The 19,541-nt window shown below is 35.3% G+C and overlaps 2 protein-coding genes across 2 annotated transcripts in view; one reads left to right on the top strand and one right to left on the bottom strand.

Moving 5' to 3' along the window:
• Positions 1–1,488: 1,488 nt before the first annotated feature.
• Positions 1,489–5,247, bottom strand: LOC107566028 (endoplasmic reticulum-Golgi intermediate compartment protein 2-like). The gene is made up of 14 exons (XM_016251395.1): positions 5,021–5,247; positions 4,341–4,479; positions 4,147–4,255; positions 3,993–4,039; positions 3,800–3,867; positions 3,670–3,710; positions 3,443–3,544; positions 3,182–3,277; positions 3,029–3,084; positions 2,624–2,725; positions 2,340–2,437; positions 2,094–2,256; positions 1,800–1,879; positions 1,489–1,691 (listed from the first exon to the last, which is right to left on the bottom strand). The coding sequence occupies exons 2-14, from the start codon at positions 4,444–4,446 to the stop codon at positions 1,677–1,679; spliced, it is 1,083 nt and encodes a 360-aa protein (XP_016106881.1). The 5' UTR covers positions 4,447–4,479; positions 5,021–5,247; the 3' UTR covers positions 1,489–1,676.
• Positions 5,248–7,863: 2,616 nt separating this feature from the next.
• LOC107566104 (tudor domain-containing protein 1-like) overlaps positions 7,864–19,541 on the top strand; it is a 28,726-nt gene continuing 17,048 nt past the window's right edge. Inside the window, exons 1-18 of the mRNA XM_016251477.1 lie at positions 7,864–7,978; positions 8,509–8,683; positions 8,768–8,826; positions 9,613–9,697; positions 10,505–10,619; positions 10,704–10,767; positions 10,861–10,944; positions 11,021–11,200; positions 11,398–11,541; positions 11,646–11,814; positions 11,907–11,993; positions 12,068–12,244; positions 13,169–13,276; positions 13,453–13,623; positions 13,794–14,045; positions 14,142–14,276; positions 14,355–14,462; positions 18,976–19,146. Of these exons, the coding sequence (XP_016106963.1) occupies positions 8,524–8,683; positions 8,768–8,826; positions 9,613–9,697; positions 10,505–10,619; positions 10,704–10,767; positions 10,861–10,944; positions 11,021–11,200; positions 11,398–11,541; positions 11,646–11,814; positions 11,907–11,993; positions 12,068–12,244; positions 13,169–13,276; positions 13,453–13,623; positions 13,794–14,045; positions 14,142–14,276; positions 14,355–14,462; positions 18,976–19,146 (2,269 nt within the window). The 5' untranslated portion in view covers positions 7,864–7,978; positions 8,509–8,523. The remainder of the gene's footprint in view (positions 7,979–8,508; positions 8,684–8,767; positions 8,827–9,612; positions 9,698–10,504; positions 10,620–10,703; positions 10,768–10,860; positions 10,945–11,020; positions 11,201–11,397; positions 11,542–11,645; positions 11,815–11,906; positions 11,994–12,067; positions 12,245–13,168; positions 13,277–13,452; positions 13,624–13,793; positions 14,046–14,141; positions 14,277–14,354; positions 14,463–18,975; positions 19,147–19,541) is intronic.

Genomic DNA, 19,541 nt, shown 5'->3' with positions numbered 1-19,541 from the left:
AGAACTGACCCGAATAAGATATTTACAGTACATATAGTCCACAAGAGAAAATAATAGTTGAAAAAATGGCTAGTTCAAAAGTTTAGATATGCTTAATTCTTAATATTGTGTTGTTACCTGGATGATCCACAGCTTTTTTTTTTTGTTTGTGATACAGTAGCTGTTCATGAGTCCTATGATTTTGAGAAATCTTTTCAAACTGAGGGACTCATACACAACGATTACAAAAGATTCAAACAGTCACTGATGCTCCAAAAGGAAAAACGACCACAACTGAATATACTTCTGTTCTTGACAAAATGCTTTTCAAGGAAAGAACAAAATAAACAAAATCTGTAACAATATTTTATTAACATTTTGCTAACAAAGCCTTACTAAAAGTAAAATAAAAAATAAATGCAAAACCCTAAAACTAAACATCATAAGCTCAAAACTAATGCAGTGTTAAAATTCTGTACACATTTAGGTGTTACCATGCCAATAAAGCCGTTTATTTTATACACTCAATTATTTTAAGTATATCAATTGTATATGAATTAAATGTACTAAATATGACCGTTTTTAAATGTAGGCCAAAGTTATAATAATCGTTTTAATTAACCTTTGTTAAAACAGTCTGTAGGTGTCAGTCTTGAGTAGCCCGTAATGACATGGTTTCAATCATACACAAAAACACTGCGCTCTTGTAATATTAGTTTCTTCACTGTCTAGCTATATAATAGTACAATTTACCTCTGCATAATTGTAAATTGTACTATTATATATTTACAGTATGCTGTCCTTACCATGAATATACATGGAAATATTTGTAGGCACTATTAAAATTAAATTAATGCATTTAGCAGACACTTTTATCCAAAGTGACTTACAGTGCATTCAGGCTATACATTTTTTATCAGTATGTGTGATCCCTGGGAATTGAACCCATGACCTTTGAGCTGCTAGCGCAATGCTCTACCACTGAGCCACAAGAACAATATAATTCATGTATTATGTTATTATCTGTGATCTGTGCACGTAACTCTAGTCGTAAGGCTAAAATTGACATTTCCTGTAAACTTATCCCTCAATTCTGATTGGTTGATTGGAATGTTGTTCCAAGGAACATGTTGCACTTGACATTGGAAATGAATCAACCACATTGGTTTATACATTTCTACTCCTTTTCTGGAAACATTGTCAGTGCTTTAATGATATTTTGCATTGTGTTACATTTTAAAATGTTTAATTATGATCATGAGTTTTATTTTTCCTCTCCTCTTCATCATTGTTGATGAAATAAAAATAAATAAATAAATACAATTGAAAAAAACCTGACAGCAAAAAAACAGAAGTTCCAGAAGTATTTTTCCAATTGAAAAAAAGTATATAATAATAATCTTATGTAAAGAGTTATAAACACTGAAACAAACCAAACAGCTACGAGGTGACTAAAAACATTATACACTTTGATTTGAAGCAAATAAAAAAACCATAGGATGTGTACTTAATGGCTTTAATGATGGAATACACTACAATCCCATGAAGCATTGCGAATGGTATATAATATGTAATTGCAGTTGTAAACAAAATAATTTGTGTTGGTTTCTAGGCTACTGTCCAGGACCTATTTATGATTCTCGGCGCTTTAGATAAATGTCTCTGCAAAATAAATACATGTAAATGTTCCAGGGGTCCTAATCAGGGACAACCTTGAAAAACAAAAACCCAATTAGTAAGATCAGCACATGATTCGTAGTTACATTGCTTTATTTTTTTCCCCAAAGTAAATCATGCATTGTGACTTAGTAGTGACTCACCTCCTGGGATTGATCTGCACCAAGTCTAAAGTGACAGCAGACAATGTCAACAAAATAACCAATAAATCTGTGGAGCAGACCTGTGTCAAGGAGCAGAGGACAAGAAAAACCTTTGAAGCTACACCTGCTGATATCCATGTTCACAAAAGTCATTGCATGCCAACAACACTCTAATAACACATTTTATGAACTTGGTATGTTTAATAATATTGAAAATTACGACCATAAACAATATAAACATATACTGTAATTGATTTAGTCTTTTATTTACTTTGTATAGCCTGTGAAAGTTACCTGAAGTAGAAAAGATTCCTCCAATGATGCCACACAGTCTCACAAGGAAAGCAGAGAAAGGCATATGCTCTTCTGTCACCCTCACCATTAATGGACTCAGTTTATATTTAATAAAGATCCCAGATACACCATAATTGCCTTTCTCATTGCTTACAACACGCTCCTATATGACAGGCAATATGACCATCAGAAACACACACTTTCACACACATGTACAAATGCATGCACAAATACCCTAGAACCTACCTGTTCTGTAACAGAAAACTGGTGCATGTTCACTGAAACACCTGATGTGTGCAGCTTGGTGGGCACAACTGTGATAAAATACTGAAACAGCATATTTTCTGAAAGAAAAAAAAACAGATTAAGAACAGAGTCAATGTGTTGGTAAGTATATTCTCTACTTATTCTACTTTTAAATGTAGGCCTACCTGCATATTTGCATACATGAAATCAATCTAATATAGACTGCATATTGTGCTGTGGGTTATGTTGGACAAACATTGAAATATATAACAAAAAAGACCTACGCTCTAATGTAATTTTTTCTGAGCCATCAAGGGGATTGATGTGTCCAGGAACATCGTTTCCAAAAGATAAATAATCTATTCGATGTGAGAAGTTAAGAGCAGCTGGAAAAATGAGAAAGACAACTAAGTATAAGGATTTGCATTAGAAAACAATAGAAACAATAGAAAAGAACATCATTTAAATGTGAATTATAAAATTATTTAAAAAAAAACTAATTGCAAAGTGAGTGTCCTCCATCTGGAGGATATCTAAAGAATTCCATGACAAATTAAGGTAATGAAATATGTCTTTAAAAGTAAATGGTTTGTGCCTTGACAAGTGTGTAATTTAATTACAATCTTCCAATGATATTTTGATGAATCTAAAAATAATTACCTTACTTAATAACTGTGAGTAAAACGTACCTTCATTTTTGATTAATGAAGCAAAATGGGCATGACCTCTGATAGTATCAATTGGTCTATGAGCACAGAATCAACACGTAATTTCTTAGGAGACATCTTTATAACGGCTAAAGTACAGCTGTATTTCTGTAGCTAAAAAAAGCATATACGTACTTGCCCAATATGATATGGAAATTTCCCGCCACTTTATTGACATAGATTTTTCCATGTATCCTACATGCATTCTGGGAATTGGATGTAGAATTATTTCTGTGCAAAGAAAAAAAGCAAAAACAGAATTATCCACTGCATGATTAACCATTCAATTAATTGTTAGAAACGGAAAAGCTTTAGCTCTATCATGTTTGATCAAATCCGTAATAATCACTGTACATGTTGGATTAAATATTATAATAATTATTTAAACAGATGTACTGTGGAACTGGGTCAGAAAAGTATCCTTTCAGCGCTGATTTAAAGAGTACATCTTGAAGTGAATGCTCTTCCCTCAGTCTGTTTTGAATCTGATGTAATATCCTTAAAAACAAGAATCAGAGATGAAGACTTACTATAATTGCATATACATTGTCTATTTTATTATATCATAATTGTGTATTACTACAATATCAATGATTAATAACTGAAAAAGATGTTATACATACTGATACCACATTTTTTTCTTTTGAGAGGGCTCAAAGCTTACCTGAAAAAAAAAGAGAAAACAGTTGCTATGGGTTCTGGTAAGTTATCTAGTGAAATATGAAATGCAGCAGATGGCTTGAAGTCACTTACAGCATCATATTTAAGTTCCTTTGATGCAATGACAGCGCCAGCAACATCCAACACATCTGCACCCACTCCTATACAAAACAAATGGGCTTAAAACCTTTTACATAGGATGCCTTGATTCAGAATAATTAATACACATTGGCATAAAACTATTTGAAAAAAAAAATACAATGTATAACAGATGTAGGCTACTTACTTGAACATTTCATTGCAACCGTGATGTCAATTTTTATCTTCAATTTACTGTCAAAGACCAAAAAAAAAAAAATCAGCTCAGGTCTTTCAAATTCTCTAAAAAACGTGTTTGACAAAATCTCAAGATGTAAGCATGACAAATACTGTATACACACCTAGTAAAATCTGTGTCTACTTCATATTCATATTTCATCCATGAGTCCTGGTATACAAAAAACTCGGAGATGGTCAGAAGTGCCATGAGGAGGAATACAATCAGTGACACTAGGAAGAGAACCAAAAGTCTTAATCAATAACATGCACTGTAGCTAACATCTGTAATATTCAGACAGAAAATATAAAAATTCACCTGTGCCACCAAAAGCTGATGTTTCAACATAGCTCTCTGGAACTTTAGGAAAGGCATCAAGCTCTTTCACTAAGTTGATAGTACTTCTTCTTCTCAGCTTGTTCATTGTTTAATGGATATCTTTATATTTATCTCAATCCTGTTCGTGCGAAAATAAGAACTCTGAATAAAGTCACATTTAATGGTCTGGCCATCTGTGTCACTTTAATGCAAGAAAAAAATTGCTATTGATGAGATTTCTGGCTCAGTGCATGATTAAAATAACTCATTTTGAGAAAACTGACTTTATAGTCTAATTGCACTCTATAGATAGAATTAGATAAAATAAACTCAAATGTGTACAGTATTTTGGATGTTTTTCTTCCACTAGTATGAATGTTTTTTCCTGTAATGTCTTGCCTAAATTATTAGCTGAGTGAGGTAACATATGTGTTTGATTCCAAACCACTGCAAATTGGTAAATATTTAAAACTTTAGTTATATTAATGAAAAAACGTGTAGTGCTTGTTTTTCTGACATAACAGCTAAACACAAGCTAAATGCTAAATAAGATCATTCTTCCTGTTCACCCAACTAAATGTGCTATCAAAGTTAATTTCTGCACAATGTACTCTAAAAAGCAAATATGACAATAAGCCACAAGAAGACTTGTGCATATGTGGACTAAATCTTTGTCTTACCTCTTTCTAAACACCTTTAAACGAACGTTTGAACACTTCTCAATGGGACCGGCTATTCAAATGCACTGTTTTGCAACCACTGCCACGTTGTGTGACAGCTGGTTTTTCCAGTTAAACAAAACCCAGCACAAGTCTGCTTTTTTGTGGAAACCATGTTGATTTTTTTCAAGAATCTTCAGATGCTTGGTCCAGAACTCACTGGAAACTCAGTGGCAATTTCAGTCTGAAATAAGGCTTCAATCAAAATAAATACATAAATGTACATATGTTTACCTATATAAAGAAATTTGTTAAGTTTAGAGGACATTGTTCACAAATTTTGACAGGATTAAGAAGCTGAAAGTGAAAGTATGCCTAGCTGTACAAATTGCTTTGGTGTAACTCTATAGCACTTAATATCTAGAGAAACAAATATTACAATAATATAAAACAATTAAAAAAATAATAATTATTGCATTTACAAATGTAGGTGTTACGGGGCTGACAAGACGTGAGACGTGCGGATCCATGTGCAAGCTTTTATTTAAAGTAGAAGAGGTCAGAAACACAGGCAGGGTCGAACAATGGCAAACAGGTATACTGCGGGTAAGACACAAGAATAATCCTAGGGCTAGCGTAGGTCAATGATCGGCGAACAGAATCAAAAGGGCGAGACTAGAGGGATACATCCAGGAAAACAGGCAACGATCAGAAACCAAGAAAACAGACAGGGCAAGACTAAGCTAGGACTGGGAAACTAACAAGGGCTCTGTAAAATAGCTATCACTGCTGGCGATAAGCGCTTACAATACTCTGCAGTTTGATAGGAGTCAGATTGAGTGATATATAGTGAATGTGTGATTGGATACAGCTGTGTGCAATCAGTGCTGTGTGCAATCAGTACAATGGATGATGGGATATGTAGTCCGGGATGATATGCAACAGTTTATGTAGTGCGAGAGTCAATGTAATGGAAAGGGTGACCTCTGATGGCAAGCAGACGGAAGTTCATGGACCGGATTCGTGACAGTAGGTGGTAAAAAAAAAAACATTTTTGTGCAGTTCAAATTTGAATTGCATCAATATATTGAAACACTAGTGTGTAAAGAACAGCAAAACAAACAGATACAACTTCAATCTTGTCCAATGTATTTTTTATTATTATTTTTTATTTTAGAGATTTCGACAGTCTATGCACATATTTTATCTCATATTTAGCCTACTTCTATATTTACTTCAAATCTCATTTTAATATACCATATTGATGTTTTTTTAATATCTTAATTTATTACTGTAACTGTTTTAAATGTATGGAGGACGAAACTTGCAAAACAATAAATAAATAAATAAATAAATACACAAATAAATAAATAAATGTGTGCATAAATACACATATTCTTGTTTAAATACATAAATAATTATACATATGATGAAAGTAGGCAAATAAATTATATGAATTGGTGGGCAAATGGAAAATGTTTAAGGAAATGCTAAACTCATCCTAACTATTTTCCTTTGATCACTCATTTATTTCTGAATGTAGTTCCACTTTTTTTTCCCCTCTGCACAACATGCTACTGAGAGGGTGTCAATTATGCAAGAGTAGGCGGATCGTGTGTGACGCGCTTGAGCGTTTGCCTGCGCATGTGTATTAACTCCATCAGTCAAGGTGACTGATTATTATCTTACACTTTTTCATAGGGTTAGTTTTGTAGTTATAATCATGAGAGCTAAATCATAAAAGATTTTAAGTGGCCAATTCTTAATTGTATTCTTAACAGTATTCTTAATTGTAATACTGAACCGTTATTTGCTTAATAAACATACTTTTGTCGCCTGTATTTTCTGTTCTGATAACTAATGGGAAAAAACGGTCTGTTCCTCGGTTAAACCTCCCCATACCAGTCATCTCACGATGACCATGGGATACTGATATTACAGTTGTCTCTAGCTGGAGACTCAATCGGGTTACAAAAAAATGACGTCAGGAAACAACACTGGCCATTTCGTTGGGTCGTTTACAAAGTCACAGATACTGTACGGACAATACAGCTCAGTTTTTAATGTATCTTGCTCTGTTGAACGGAAAAAGTGACTTTAGGTAGGCCATACTGCAGGGTTCCTCAAATCTTACCCTGGAGGTCCAATGTGCTGCAGATTTTAGCTCCAACCCTGATCAAACTCAGCTACCTGTGATTTTCTAATGATCCTGAAGACATTAATTAGCATGCTCGGGTGTGTTTGATTAGGGTTAGAGCTAAACTCTGCAGGAAAGTGGATCTCGTGGGCCAGATTTGAGGATCCCTGCCATACTGGATTAACACCATGCATTTCCTGTAAGGGGAAAGCCGCACCCCCAGCTATCACATGACCCCGACCAAGTTCATGGTTGACACCCTCTCATTAGCATGTTGTGCAGAGGAAAAATAAATGTGGAACAACATTCAGAAATAAATGAGTGATCAAAGGAAAATAAATAGGATGAGTTTAGCATTTCCTTAAACATTTTCCATTTGTCCACTAATTTATTTGATTTATTTGCCTACTTTAATCATTAAATTAATTATTTCTACATGCATTTAAACAAGAATTTGTGTATTTATACAGACATTTATTTATTTGCATATTTATTTATTTATTTGTGTATTTATTTATTTATTGTTTTTGCAGGTTTCGTCCTCCATGTCTCCTCTATATCTTACATTTACATTAAAACAATATCTGTGCAGGTTTTATACATTCATAAATAAAAATAATAATAAACAACGTTCCTTCGAGTATCTGACGAAATATATTGCACAACAATGACTTTTTACGTAACCTACTTGAAAAGCAGAAAAAAAGCTCCCCAGTCACGTGAAGCCCTTAGGTCACAGCGAGGTCGTTCAATTGAGCATGCGCATTGAGTGAATTTTACCACGCGGTGACCTGCTCCTGTCAAAGTGAGGAACATCCTTCATCTCCGCAAGAATATAATCGGTAAAGTTGTTACATACTTTCCATATTACGTATTAAGTCTTACCCAACAAATTGAACAGACTGAATGGTATAAGACATGTGAATAATAAACGTGCTCTGTCGATTAACCTAGCAAGCCACGTGCGATGTGAACAGCATTGGGTTCTCAGAATGAATGCCATACATATATTCATCTCACTGTATTTTGTAGTTAGTTCAGAGACTATAATGTAAGTTTGATCTAGGAAAGTCTTGTGAGACGCTTGCGTGCTGTATTCACATATTTGTACAAAAGCAGAAGTAACTTATTATGCCAGGACATATATGACCCACCACGTGCGTTAAACATTGTGTCAGTGTTCTTGCTTGAGATAAAACGTTACTTACCTGAAGCTCTAATCAAACACACCTGAACCAGCTAATGAAGGTCTATTAGAGCTAAACTCTGCAGGAAGTTGGCTCTCCAGGAGCAGAATTGACTAGCCTTGCATAATCCCAAATACGCACACAATGACCAGTGGTACTGATTAACAATGTATTTCACTCAACAGTAAAACTGAGGAAGAATGAATCGAGCCTTTACTCAGACCCTGATGAGACCCAATCTCCCTTTGAGGAGACCTGCGACTGGACCGATTTCACTTAACGTTACTCCTAGAGGCCCAGCACCAACATTTCCTGAGCTTGCTAAAGAAAATCTGCTAGCAAGTGACATTCTAGAAGATGGTATGGGTGAAATGTTTTTGAAAATTACATATGCATGTCATAAAAAAAAAAAATGCACCTAGATAATGTTCTTTTCTACTTTAGGTCCTGTGGGTGATGCCGTTAGAAAGGAGAATGTGATTTCTGCAAAAAATAGTCAGAATGTACGTATGTGATAATGTCTGTATATATACAGACACTATATATATATAGACAGACGTGTATTTATTCTTAAAGGGGTGGTTTATTGCGATTTCACTTTTTTAACGTTAGTGTCTAATGTTGCTGTTTGAGCATAAACAGTATCTGCAAAGTTACGAAGCTGAAAGTTCAATGCAAAATTTAAAATTCTGGCGATTTAATGCCTACAAAAACGGCTGGTAGGGACTACAGCAAGTTACTTCCCGGGTCCGTGACATCACAAACCCATATAAATGTAATTTTTCTGAGAAAGGGGCTTCATATAAGAAGGAAATGATCAGCGTGCTTCTCAGAGAAGGGACAGAGCGGTGTGGAAAGGTAAATTCTGTGAAAAATAATGCAGTTTTTAAAAAACTAAGCATTAACAAGCCTAGAAAAAAGCCCAGTGAACCATCCCTTTAAAATGTATTTTTTGAAGTTATTTTTTTATTATTCAGACACCTAATATTTCTCAACACTTTGACATTGGCTTTAAAGGGATAGTGCACCCAAAACTAAAAATCGTCATCACTTGATATCAAGTTGTTCCAAACGTATGGATGTCTCAATGGGGACCAGAAACAGTTTGGTTTCCCACATTCTTCAAAATATCTTCTTAAGTGTTCAGCACTAGAATTAAATTCATACAGGTTTGGAACATTTTGAGGGTGAGTAAATAATAACAGCATTGTCATATTTGGGTGAACTAGCCCTTTAAGCAGAGATCAGAGAGCATTCTGTAGTAGTTAAAGTGTTTAATTTTTCTGCAGTGTGGAGATTTTTTGTCTCCCCCACAGACAGCCGGGTCTATGGTGGGCCCACTGGTAAAGCTGTGCAATTACTGCAGTCACCAGGGTAGGTTACTTTGCTTGATTTCAGTGTTCATCATTACTTTGTCACACTGCAAAAATTATTTTCTAGCACAATATTTTGTATTGTTTTCCAGTACAAATATCTAAACATTGTTAAATCAGGATACATTTACTTGAGAAGGAGAACTACTTAAGATATTCAGAAAATTTGATCAAATTTAGTATATGCTTAAACAAAAAATCTGCCGATGTGGTAAGAAAAAGAACCTTTATTTTATTTTTTTACCACATTGACAGATTTGTCTTGTTTATATATATAATGGAGTATAACATTTGGATTTTTTTAGTATCTTTATTGGGTTTATACCTTGTATGTGCATTTTAAAATGAATTATTTCTCCAACAAACACCACTGGCAGTGTTGAAAGGAAAGTTTAAAGATGCAAAGAGTGTAAATAAAATAAATGAATATGTATGATGGCATATATACATATGACAGTTAGTTTATATAATATGTTCCTCATGTTAGTTTAAGCATATACTCCATTCTATCACACATCCCAGAGCCTCTTCACTATCTAATTTTAATAAAGAAAAAAGTCCAAATACACCTCTTAGATATCGTAACATTTTGACACTTTTTATTTGATTTTGATATATATTTTTTTTAGAACACAAGTCTTAGTAATTTTAAAGATTTTTTAGATTAGTTGTAATGGAAAACAAATAATTTTTTCCAGTGCACATGTAAAAGAGTCCTGCCCACTGATACTGGTGCCTTATGCCTTTGATGGTTTTGATTGGCAGAATGAGTAGTTCATTTGGGATTATTTTCTTGTATCCTCTTTAGGAAACTTCAGGTGCACTCGTTGTAAAAAAACATGCTACTGTTCTGTAGCTTGTCAGTCTCAGGATTGGAAAGCTCATCGACATGTCTGCAAAGCTAGCATCTCAGAAGTTGCCAGGTACTAGCAGGGATGTTTTCTCGATATTAGTGTCATTTGCATGTTGGAAGCACAATGTGAAAATATGCCTTTTTTTCCAATCAGTGAGAAAACTAAGGAATCCACACCAATACCAAGTGGAAATGGACTTGGTGGCCTTCAAGCTAAGGTATTTCATTGGTTGCTATAGTGACTTGCATTTACAATTGTTAGTTATTCCATCTAATTCCTTCATAACTTGTATTTATTTTTTTTAATAAAGGAAATCGGTGTTGATGTACAGCCAAAGAGAATGTATCGACGTGATTTGCGCAAGAATGTTGTTTCTAAAGCATCTGAGATTCAGGTACTTTTCAGTTTAGGTCTATATTGCTTTGTGCCCCATACACAGATATTGTGGCTCACAGTGGATCTTTTTTCAGGGTACAGTGATTGATCTGAGGAACCCTGGGGAATTTTCCATTCACCTGCAGTCAGTGGAGATGATGGAGTCCCTGAAAAACATCACCAAAGAGCTCCAGAAGGCCTATAGCACTTCATTTGCTGCTGAGTACAAGCCTGAAATTGGGGAGCTCTGTGCTGTAAAATTTTCTCTTGATCGGGTGAGGCAATTTTATATATATTTTATTTAATTCGTTACATTTGTCAGAACCCCAGTGATTACTATGTTTGTGAAATAAGCATTATTGTTCCTGTGTGTCAGTGCACTGCTTAACAGGACAATGGAATTATCGGTCTCAAAACATAGACTGTAGTGAATATTCTAGTACTCAGTTTGGTCTTTTTCATGCTGATTTAGAACTGGTATCGAGCTGAGGTTCAGTCAGTCGATGTGGCCCGCAGAGTTGCCCGTGTGTTTTACATCGACTTTGGAAATGAGGAGAATGTTACGTTTGACAACATAAGGCCTCTCTTTGAGAACATCGATGCTGCACCACCATTTGTGAGTTGTATATCTATTCCATAATACATTATTATTATATTTTAATATTTTGATGATGCCACTATGTCATGCTATTGGCAAAGCTGCTTTTTTGTGTCTGACAGGCTTTGCAGTGTTGTGTTGCTGGGGTAAAGCCTCTGACAGGAAGTTGGACTGGCGAATGCACTATTGCTATAAGACAGTTAATTGCTGGAAAGATTCTCACTTTCACAGTGTTGGATATCGTGAATGATGGAGCTCTGCTTGCTGTAGATGTTCCTCTAAGCACTCTTGGTAGGGCATACATGGTTCACTGCAGTGACTGTTTGGAGAGCTTTGTGTGAAACGCACAAGACTTAAATTGAAGATCTAAATTGGTTTCACAGGTAAATACATGAGCACTTTCCTGATAGAGCAGGGCTATGCTGTAAAGGAGGACGTTTCGGTCAAACCACAGACTGAACACGACATCAGTGAGTTGCTTTTTTATCTTATGTTTCACTCCATTCTTTGTTTTTCACCTCCATCTGTTTGCATCTTCCTTCAGATTCATTGATGTCGGCATCCTTTGAGAACTTCAAGCGCTTCTCTGGTGGAAAGAATGAGAACTCTGACGCCAGGCCTCCAGAGCCATTGACTCAGGGAGTGGGAGACACATTCACTGCTGTTGTCACCCACCTCCAGTCTCCCTCAGAGATTCTCTGTCAAAAGCTTGAAAATACGAGTGAGTTTTCCTCAACTCAGTTTAAAACACAATTTTATCTCAATGTCATTATTATTACATGACATTAGTATACATTCATTACCACTGATAAGTTTGGGGTATTTAATTATTATTATTATTTTTTTTAAATTGCATTTAAAAGCTGCATTTATTGGATCGAAACACAGTAAAAACAATAATACTGTCATTGTGTGATACAATTAATAAAAAAAAAAAAATATATTTAAAGCTGCAGTCCGTAACTTTTGGCGCTCTAGCAGTTAATAAACAGAGCTGCTGGCGTCTTGCAGAAGAACATTGTAGCCGGAGCTACTTCTCTCTGTTTATGTCTATGGCGAATCACGCAGGTACTGGGCTACTCTGCAGCGGTACCTACCCGAACCAGTCTAAATAGTCAAAATATAAACACTTATTATAGGTGTATCATAGGGATTCTGGATAAGCCAAAAACACGGTTTGGAAAATGGATTAATGGTGTACTCGCTTATTATATACATTTTGTTAATTTTGAACACAAAAAAGTTACGGACAGCTTTAATAAATTTTATTTTTATTTTTTATAAATATTTAAGTCTTCAGTGTCACATGATCCTTCAGAAATCATTAAACTATGCTTATTTATGCTGATTAATATTTGTGGAAAATAATACTTAAAATTTTTAAAAAAAAAAAATAGATGGAACACCATTTATTTGAAATAGAAATCTGTAATATTATAAATGTCTTTGATCAAAAGTGACAGTTAATTTAATGCATCCTTGCTGAATAAATGTTAATTTCTTAAATTATGTAAATTTCTTAAAGTTCTTAAGATTTGTTGCAATATTTTAGCAGCATCTGTTGTCATTTTCTGCCTTTTTATGAAATATATGCTCAATGTACTTTCAGTAGGTTCAGTGTATGATGCAGTCTTCATGTATTTAGGTGTAATCCAGCAGCTGCAGGGGAACTTAAGGGAGCACTGCTCAAACACTCCGGCCAGTGAGAACTTCAGACCTGCACCAGGAACTGTCTGCTGCTCGCTCTTCTCTGGTCAGACCAGTGTCTTCAGACAGTTTTTCTTTTCATATTTCTTTATCCTTTTCTGTTTGATTCATGTACAAATGTCCATAGTGCTGCTACTTGTACAGTGAAAGGGATTGGGTGCAGTTGAATAAAAAAACAAAAACAAATTTGATGTCTTCTGAACTGATCTCCATGTATTACAGAAGACAATCAATGGTATAGAGCTAAAGTTCTGGCATATTCCTCGGAAGATCGTGTGTGTGTTGGATACATAGACTTTGGTAACTCCGAGGAGGTTGAGTTAAATCGTCTACGACCAATCAGCAAAGAGTTGCTGGCTTTGGCAACTCAAGCAATCCCTTGTTCTCTAGCAGGTACAGTACAATGATTCATTCACCGATTTGTAATTGTGTGCATGCATGCAAATCTGTATATGCTGAGCCAAAGGTTTGTTTCTTGATTCATTAAAGGGATAGTTCACCCAAAAATGAAAGTTCTGTCAATAATTACTCACCTTAACCCTTTAACATTCATATTGCTCTAGGTATAAAGTGTCCAACAGGCACCTGGTCAGAGGAGACCATTTTGATGGTGAAACGTCTAGTTTGCAACCGCTTCATTCGGGTTGAGATTCTGGGTAAGAAGGATGGTAGGGCTCTGGTGTCCATGATTGATGAGTCCAGTGACCCTCAGACCAATGCCGCTGAGGTGTTGGTTAACATGGGTTATGCTGCCATTGAAAGTGTGGAGACAGAGAAACATGAACCGACTCAAGCCTCCTTCCCTGAAATGCCCCGTAAGTGAAGAATAGTTGTAATAACTTTATTTTTAGCCATTTCTGATCATTCTTTTAAAGGATAATTGATTTTTTTTTCTTTTCATTTTACTCTAGCCCTCAGTCCACCTGTTGTTGAGAAAATGGAGTGGACTTGTGCTGAACTTCCCTTTGATGGCCAAAAGGTGGAGCTGGTAATCAGTAGTCTGAAGAGCCTTGATGAATTCTACTGTTACAACTACAGCAAAGCAGGTGCGGTTGTCCATCAGTATTTTTTTCTACTTTATGGGACTCATTATGTATGTGTTTGTAATTATTTGTGTCTGGCAGATGCACATATCCTGACAGAGCTGTCCTATGAGCTCATGAAGCACTGTGAATCAGAGAGAGCTTCCTTCACCCCCACTGTGGGAGAACCATGTTGTGCTCTCTTCACAGGTGATACTGACTCATCCTTCAGAAGCAAACACCATGGTTACAGTAACGCACTTACAATGAAAGTAACAGAAACAAACCAAAAAGTAGGGCTGCCCTTGACTAAGAATTTTTCTGGTCGACTAGTAGTCGTTCATTAAGCATTAGTCGACTAATCGCTCGGTTATTAATAAACCATTTAAATCATTATAATGAGCCTTTAATTGCGTACATAGCCTAATAAGCGCTCAAGCACATGAATAAAGCTAGCCACAGCACATCGCCAGAAGTAATGATTATGAATGCGTCTAGGAAAAACAGTAAGGAGGCTGCATTAACATTTTAATAATTCACTGATAAACAAGTGCTTTCTTTGTTTCGGTTAAAGAGATGAAGTTGGCGACACTGGCTACGCTTACATGCACAATTTTTGGTTCAATCAGATTGAATCAGGGCTTAAAGTTCTCCGGATCTCCGGCGTGCAGCGTTTGGCTGCGGAAAAAAATGGTCCTACATTTAAAAAAAAAAAAAAAAAAAAAAAAAAATCTTGTTGATTGATATCACTTTCGAGTCCATGAGTTCACCTACCAATGGTATGAGAGGAGCACAGCTTTCACTCTCAACCAAACTAACATTACTAGCCAATTAGAATGTTTTGCTCTTATAAACATGAGACGCACATAATAGTATCCAATTGCGGAGTCGCAGCCCTGATGAATGGAGAAGCGTGACACTTTGAAAAAGCTGCTAGGCACAATGTTCAAAGATGTCCGACATACATATATATATATATATATATATATATATCATACTAAAGCCTGGTTTTCACTTAGGTCTGTTACTAAAAATATCAGATTACTATGTTGTCAAAATAATCAGTAGATTACTTGATTACTGAATTAATCATTAGTTACAGCCCTAGATTAGTTAAAATATTTCTAAATACAACTGCATTGTTTTACTTTTTGTAATTAAAAGACAAATGTTTTGTCATTGAAAATTTCTTAAAAATAGTTTTAAAATATTGTCACGTTCTAGTGAACCAAGTATCTGCAAAAAGCTGCTAGGCACAATGTTCAAAGATGTCCGTCTAGCGCATATTTACATAGAATAACTAATTAAAAAGCAGCGGAGCTTTGTAAACAGCTCGGAGTAATCATGTCATCTTCATAAAACGATATGATTGCTAGAACAAATTTACCAGGATTTTTGAAAAGGTACCGGTAATTTACCAGTACTTTGTGTGAAAGGGGCTAAACTCTTGCTCTGCATATGCCATGAACCAAGTATCTGCATTTTGTCTCATCTCGTGAGCTAAGTGTATTGTCACACCCCTAGTGTCGATAAGCGGTGATATAGCTCATAATTTTCCAAGTGTCTTGAGGTCAACCATCTGTGACCCTGGACTTAAATGGTGATATGACATGTGTGACCCTGGAGCACAAAAGCAGTCATAAATAGCACAGGTATATTTGTAGCAACAGCCAACAATATATTGTATGGGTCAAAATTTTTGATTTTTCTTTTATGCCAAAAATCATTAGGATATTAATGTTCCATGAAGATATTTTGTAAATTTCCTACCGTAAATATATAAAAACTTAATTTTTGATTAGTAATATGCATTAAGGACTTAATTTGAACAACTTTAAAGGTGATTTTCTCAATATTTAGATTTGTTTTGCACCCTCAGATTCCAGATTTTCAAATAGTTGTATCTTTACCAAATATTGTCCTATCCTAACAAACCATAGATCAATGGAAATATTATTTATTCAGCTTTCAGATGATGTATAAATCTCAATTTGACACAAAAAATTGACACTTAAGACTGGTTTTGTGGTCCAGGGTCACATATATTCATGAAAAAAAAAAATCAGTTTTAATAAAGAAAGCAATAACTTTTCCATAGTATCCTCTCAAATGTTAAAGTTGCCACAGTCATTGCATGCTTTGCATGTGCTGCCCCGCCCTGCCCCCGGAAAAAAGTTCAGGCTCAGGATTTTTTTTTTGCTTTAACCCCTGCTGAATTCATTCCAATTGATGAATCTGAATGTCGTGTTTACATGAATGCTAAATAAAGTGATTGGGTTGATGTGCTCGTTTGTCACAAGCTTAAAATCGGAATAGATTTTTTTTGACATGTGCACACTGCACAAATATAGAGTTTCTCACTGTTTGCACATAATAACCACACTCCTACAGGGTTTCTTTATTTGTTTTTAACTGCAGAATTAATATTTATCCATTTATGGATAAATATACATATAAACCACTCTGCCGTGCTGCTCTTATTTATCACGCAGTAAAAATGCCCCTCTCCGTGCCCAAAACGGGTTGCCTGTGGATGAGAATCCAAAACAAGGACTGGTGGGAGGTTGTCCTGCTCCACTTCACAGTTGCTGAGTGAAAGGAGAGTTTCATAAAGATGGGACACGCATTTATACAACACTTTATTCAAAAGGAAGAGCCGTTCATTAGGCTTGTCACACGTCATTACGCTATTTCTGCATCATTGCACATGCGCAGTGCTTTCAGTTTTGGGGTTCAATCCGATTGAGTGTTTACATGCACTCTCAAACGTCACCACCACCACGCTTCTGACAACTTTTTCAAACTTATTTTTAACGTGTTCAATGAAAAGGATTTACTCTGTATAAGAATTTTAATCCACGCTACATGAACCTTTTCATAGAAACTGGAATAAATATAAAACTAGTGCCAAACTGAAATGAGACATTAATAATGAATATTATAGTGAATAAATGAAATAATCATAACTAAAGGACATATGAAAGCACGTCTTTCTGTACATTTCAAAATAAGGTGCATTAAAAGTCAATAAATACTTGATTAATATGAATTTTAATTAAAAACGTGTCTCCACGTACTATTCAATAAAATTCTAGTGCATTTAATCTATTAAATAACAAGAGTGAGTGAGTTTTTGGATATGGTAAGATAAAACTTATTTTAGTGAATTAAGTACCACATTTCAGCTTTGTTAGGGTGGGTACACAAAATGTTATTTTATCCTTGCTTCTAGGAAATTCTCATATAATTTCTAACAGCTTCATGTGGCTGTAAACATTTAAATTTAACGTGGCTTTAAGCACTATGCATCGTTAAAGTTTCACTTTCACCGTGACTAAGCCGGTAAATGTGGTGTTTACATGGAATAATCATAATATCAGTTTACCTTTTGGTACGAACCCAGAGTCTCCGCATCAGTAAGCGATAAAACGGATCATCTCGTGCCAGAGAGCCCTCACATTTCATCAAAAATATCTTAAATTGTGTTCCGAAGATGAACGAAAGTCTTACGGGTTTCGAACAACACGGGGGTGAGTAATTAATGACAAAATTTTCATTTTTGGGTGAACTAACCCTTTAATGTCTATAAAGCAAAGATTTACACGGAGTTTCGCACTCAAGTTCACAGAGACTGAACTTGCTTTCATTATTTTACAAAAGCGCATTGTTGTTATTGTGAGTGCACACAAATAAATGTAGAGTCTTTACAGATTTGAAAGATGTATTACTCTTAGCTGTATGAGCAAAAATTATGGAGTATTTTAGGAGTAAGTGAGCGCACCGGTGCCTCCATTTGTCCTGCAGTGAGTGTGCGCTGCTGTTCAGCTTCCACACTTTTCACAGTCACTTGAACAGCGCACATATCGCTAGGTTAACATTAGATTGAGCAGCCATGTAAAAGTTGCTGATACTTACATATTTCAGATGATAAGCCATATTTGTGGTTGATGAATGATAGGCGAGCATTTGAATGTCCTGCCCGATGTACTGTATTACCATAGACCAGCCATTAATGATCTGCGTGACTTCGCCAATATGGATTTTTTTCTGTGTCTAAGCGACTAATAAAATTTTGGTCGACCAAGCCTCTTCTGGTCGATTAATGATTAGTCGACTATTAAGGGGCAGCCCTACCAAAAAGACACCTTTTTTCCCCTGTATTGAATCAAAACTTAATTTACTGGAAGCAGAAAAGTTGACAGCTGAGACTGTACTTAAGATCCTAGATATGTTTTGAAAAGTTTGGTGTCAGTATGATTGTTTTAATGCTTTTGAAAGAAGACTTTTATGCTTATCAAGGCTCCATTTACCTGATAAAATACTGTAACAATGGTAATATTGTGTAATATGTTTTATGTTTCTATAAATACAAAGTTCAAAAGAACAGCATTTATTTAAAATGGAAATAATTTCTAACAACAATGTATTGTAAAAGTCTTAACTGTCCATTTTCATTAAGTTGATGCATCCTTGCTTGGGTTGCAAAAGGGTGGAAAATGCTCATAACATTTCTGAAACTTTCCAGAAATTTTGGGAAATTTCTGTGATTTAAAAAAATTTTTTTTTTTGAAATTTTGGGGAATTTTCAGAAATGTTTGGAAAGTTTCCGCCAATGTTCCGCCACTTTGCAACCCTAATCCTTGCTAAATAAAATATTTTTTTCAGGAAAAAGACAAATTATTGTACAGATTCAATTTTCAATGTTTTTGCTCCCTGTTTGCAGGAGATGCCCACTGGTACAGGGGCATGGTATTAGAAGTGTGTGGAGAGGGTAAGGCCAGAGTTTATTTTGTGGACTATGGGAACTCCTGTGAGGTGGAGGCAGCACGTCTAAAGGCCATCACACCAAACCTGCTCAAACTGCCTTTCCAAGCAATTCGTTGCTGGCTTGCAGGTTTGCTTTCTCTGTTGCTGTCTGTCTGTCTAGGAGTCATTCAAAATGTGTTTTTAAATTATGTTTTCCACTCATTAACTACCGTAAACAAATATGTATTCTCTAGAGTCCGACTGATATGGGTTTTTGGGGGCCGATACCGATATTGGGGAGTAAAATAAATCTGATATCGATATGTGTATATAATAGTACAGTACCAGTCAATCTTTTGGACACACTTCCATTCGTGTCTCTAAACTTTTGACTGGTAAAATACAGTATATACATAAACAGAATATTCTACTGATTGAGAGAGGAAATACTGCAGTATTTTGACTTAGAATGCCCTATTTTACTGTCGTGATGAGTGAATATTGTCAAAAAATACCACACTAAATAGTGACTAAACACGACCC

The sequence above is a fragment of the Sinocyclocheilus grahami genome, unplaced genomic scaffold (assembly GCF_001515645.1).
Source record: "Sinocyclocheilus grahami isolate Dianchi unplaced genomic scaffold, SAMN03320097.WGS_v1.1 scaffold26.1, whole genome shotgun sequence".
In the NCBI taxonomy this organism is placed as follows: Eukaryota; Metazoa; Chordata; class Actinopteri; order Cypriniformes; family Cyprinidae; genus Sinocyclocheilus; species Sinocyclocheilus grahami.
This window is presented reverse-complemented; position numbering and strand designations above follow the sequence as displayed.

Coding starts and splice junctions, on each gene's coding strand:
- LOC107566028 (XM_016251395.1), bottom strand. CDS start 4,446: ATGAACAAGCTGAGAAGAAGAAGTACTATCAACTTAGTGAAAGAGCTT. Junction 2,438..2,623: donor AGAAAAAATTACATTAGAGC/GTAGGTCTTTTT, acceptor TTTTTCTTTCAG/AAAATATGCTGTTTCAGTAT. Junction 1,880..2,093: donor AGGAATCTTTTCTACTTCAG/GTAACTTTCACA, acceptor TCCTTGACACAG/GTCTGCTCCACAGATTTATT.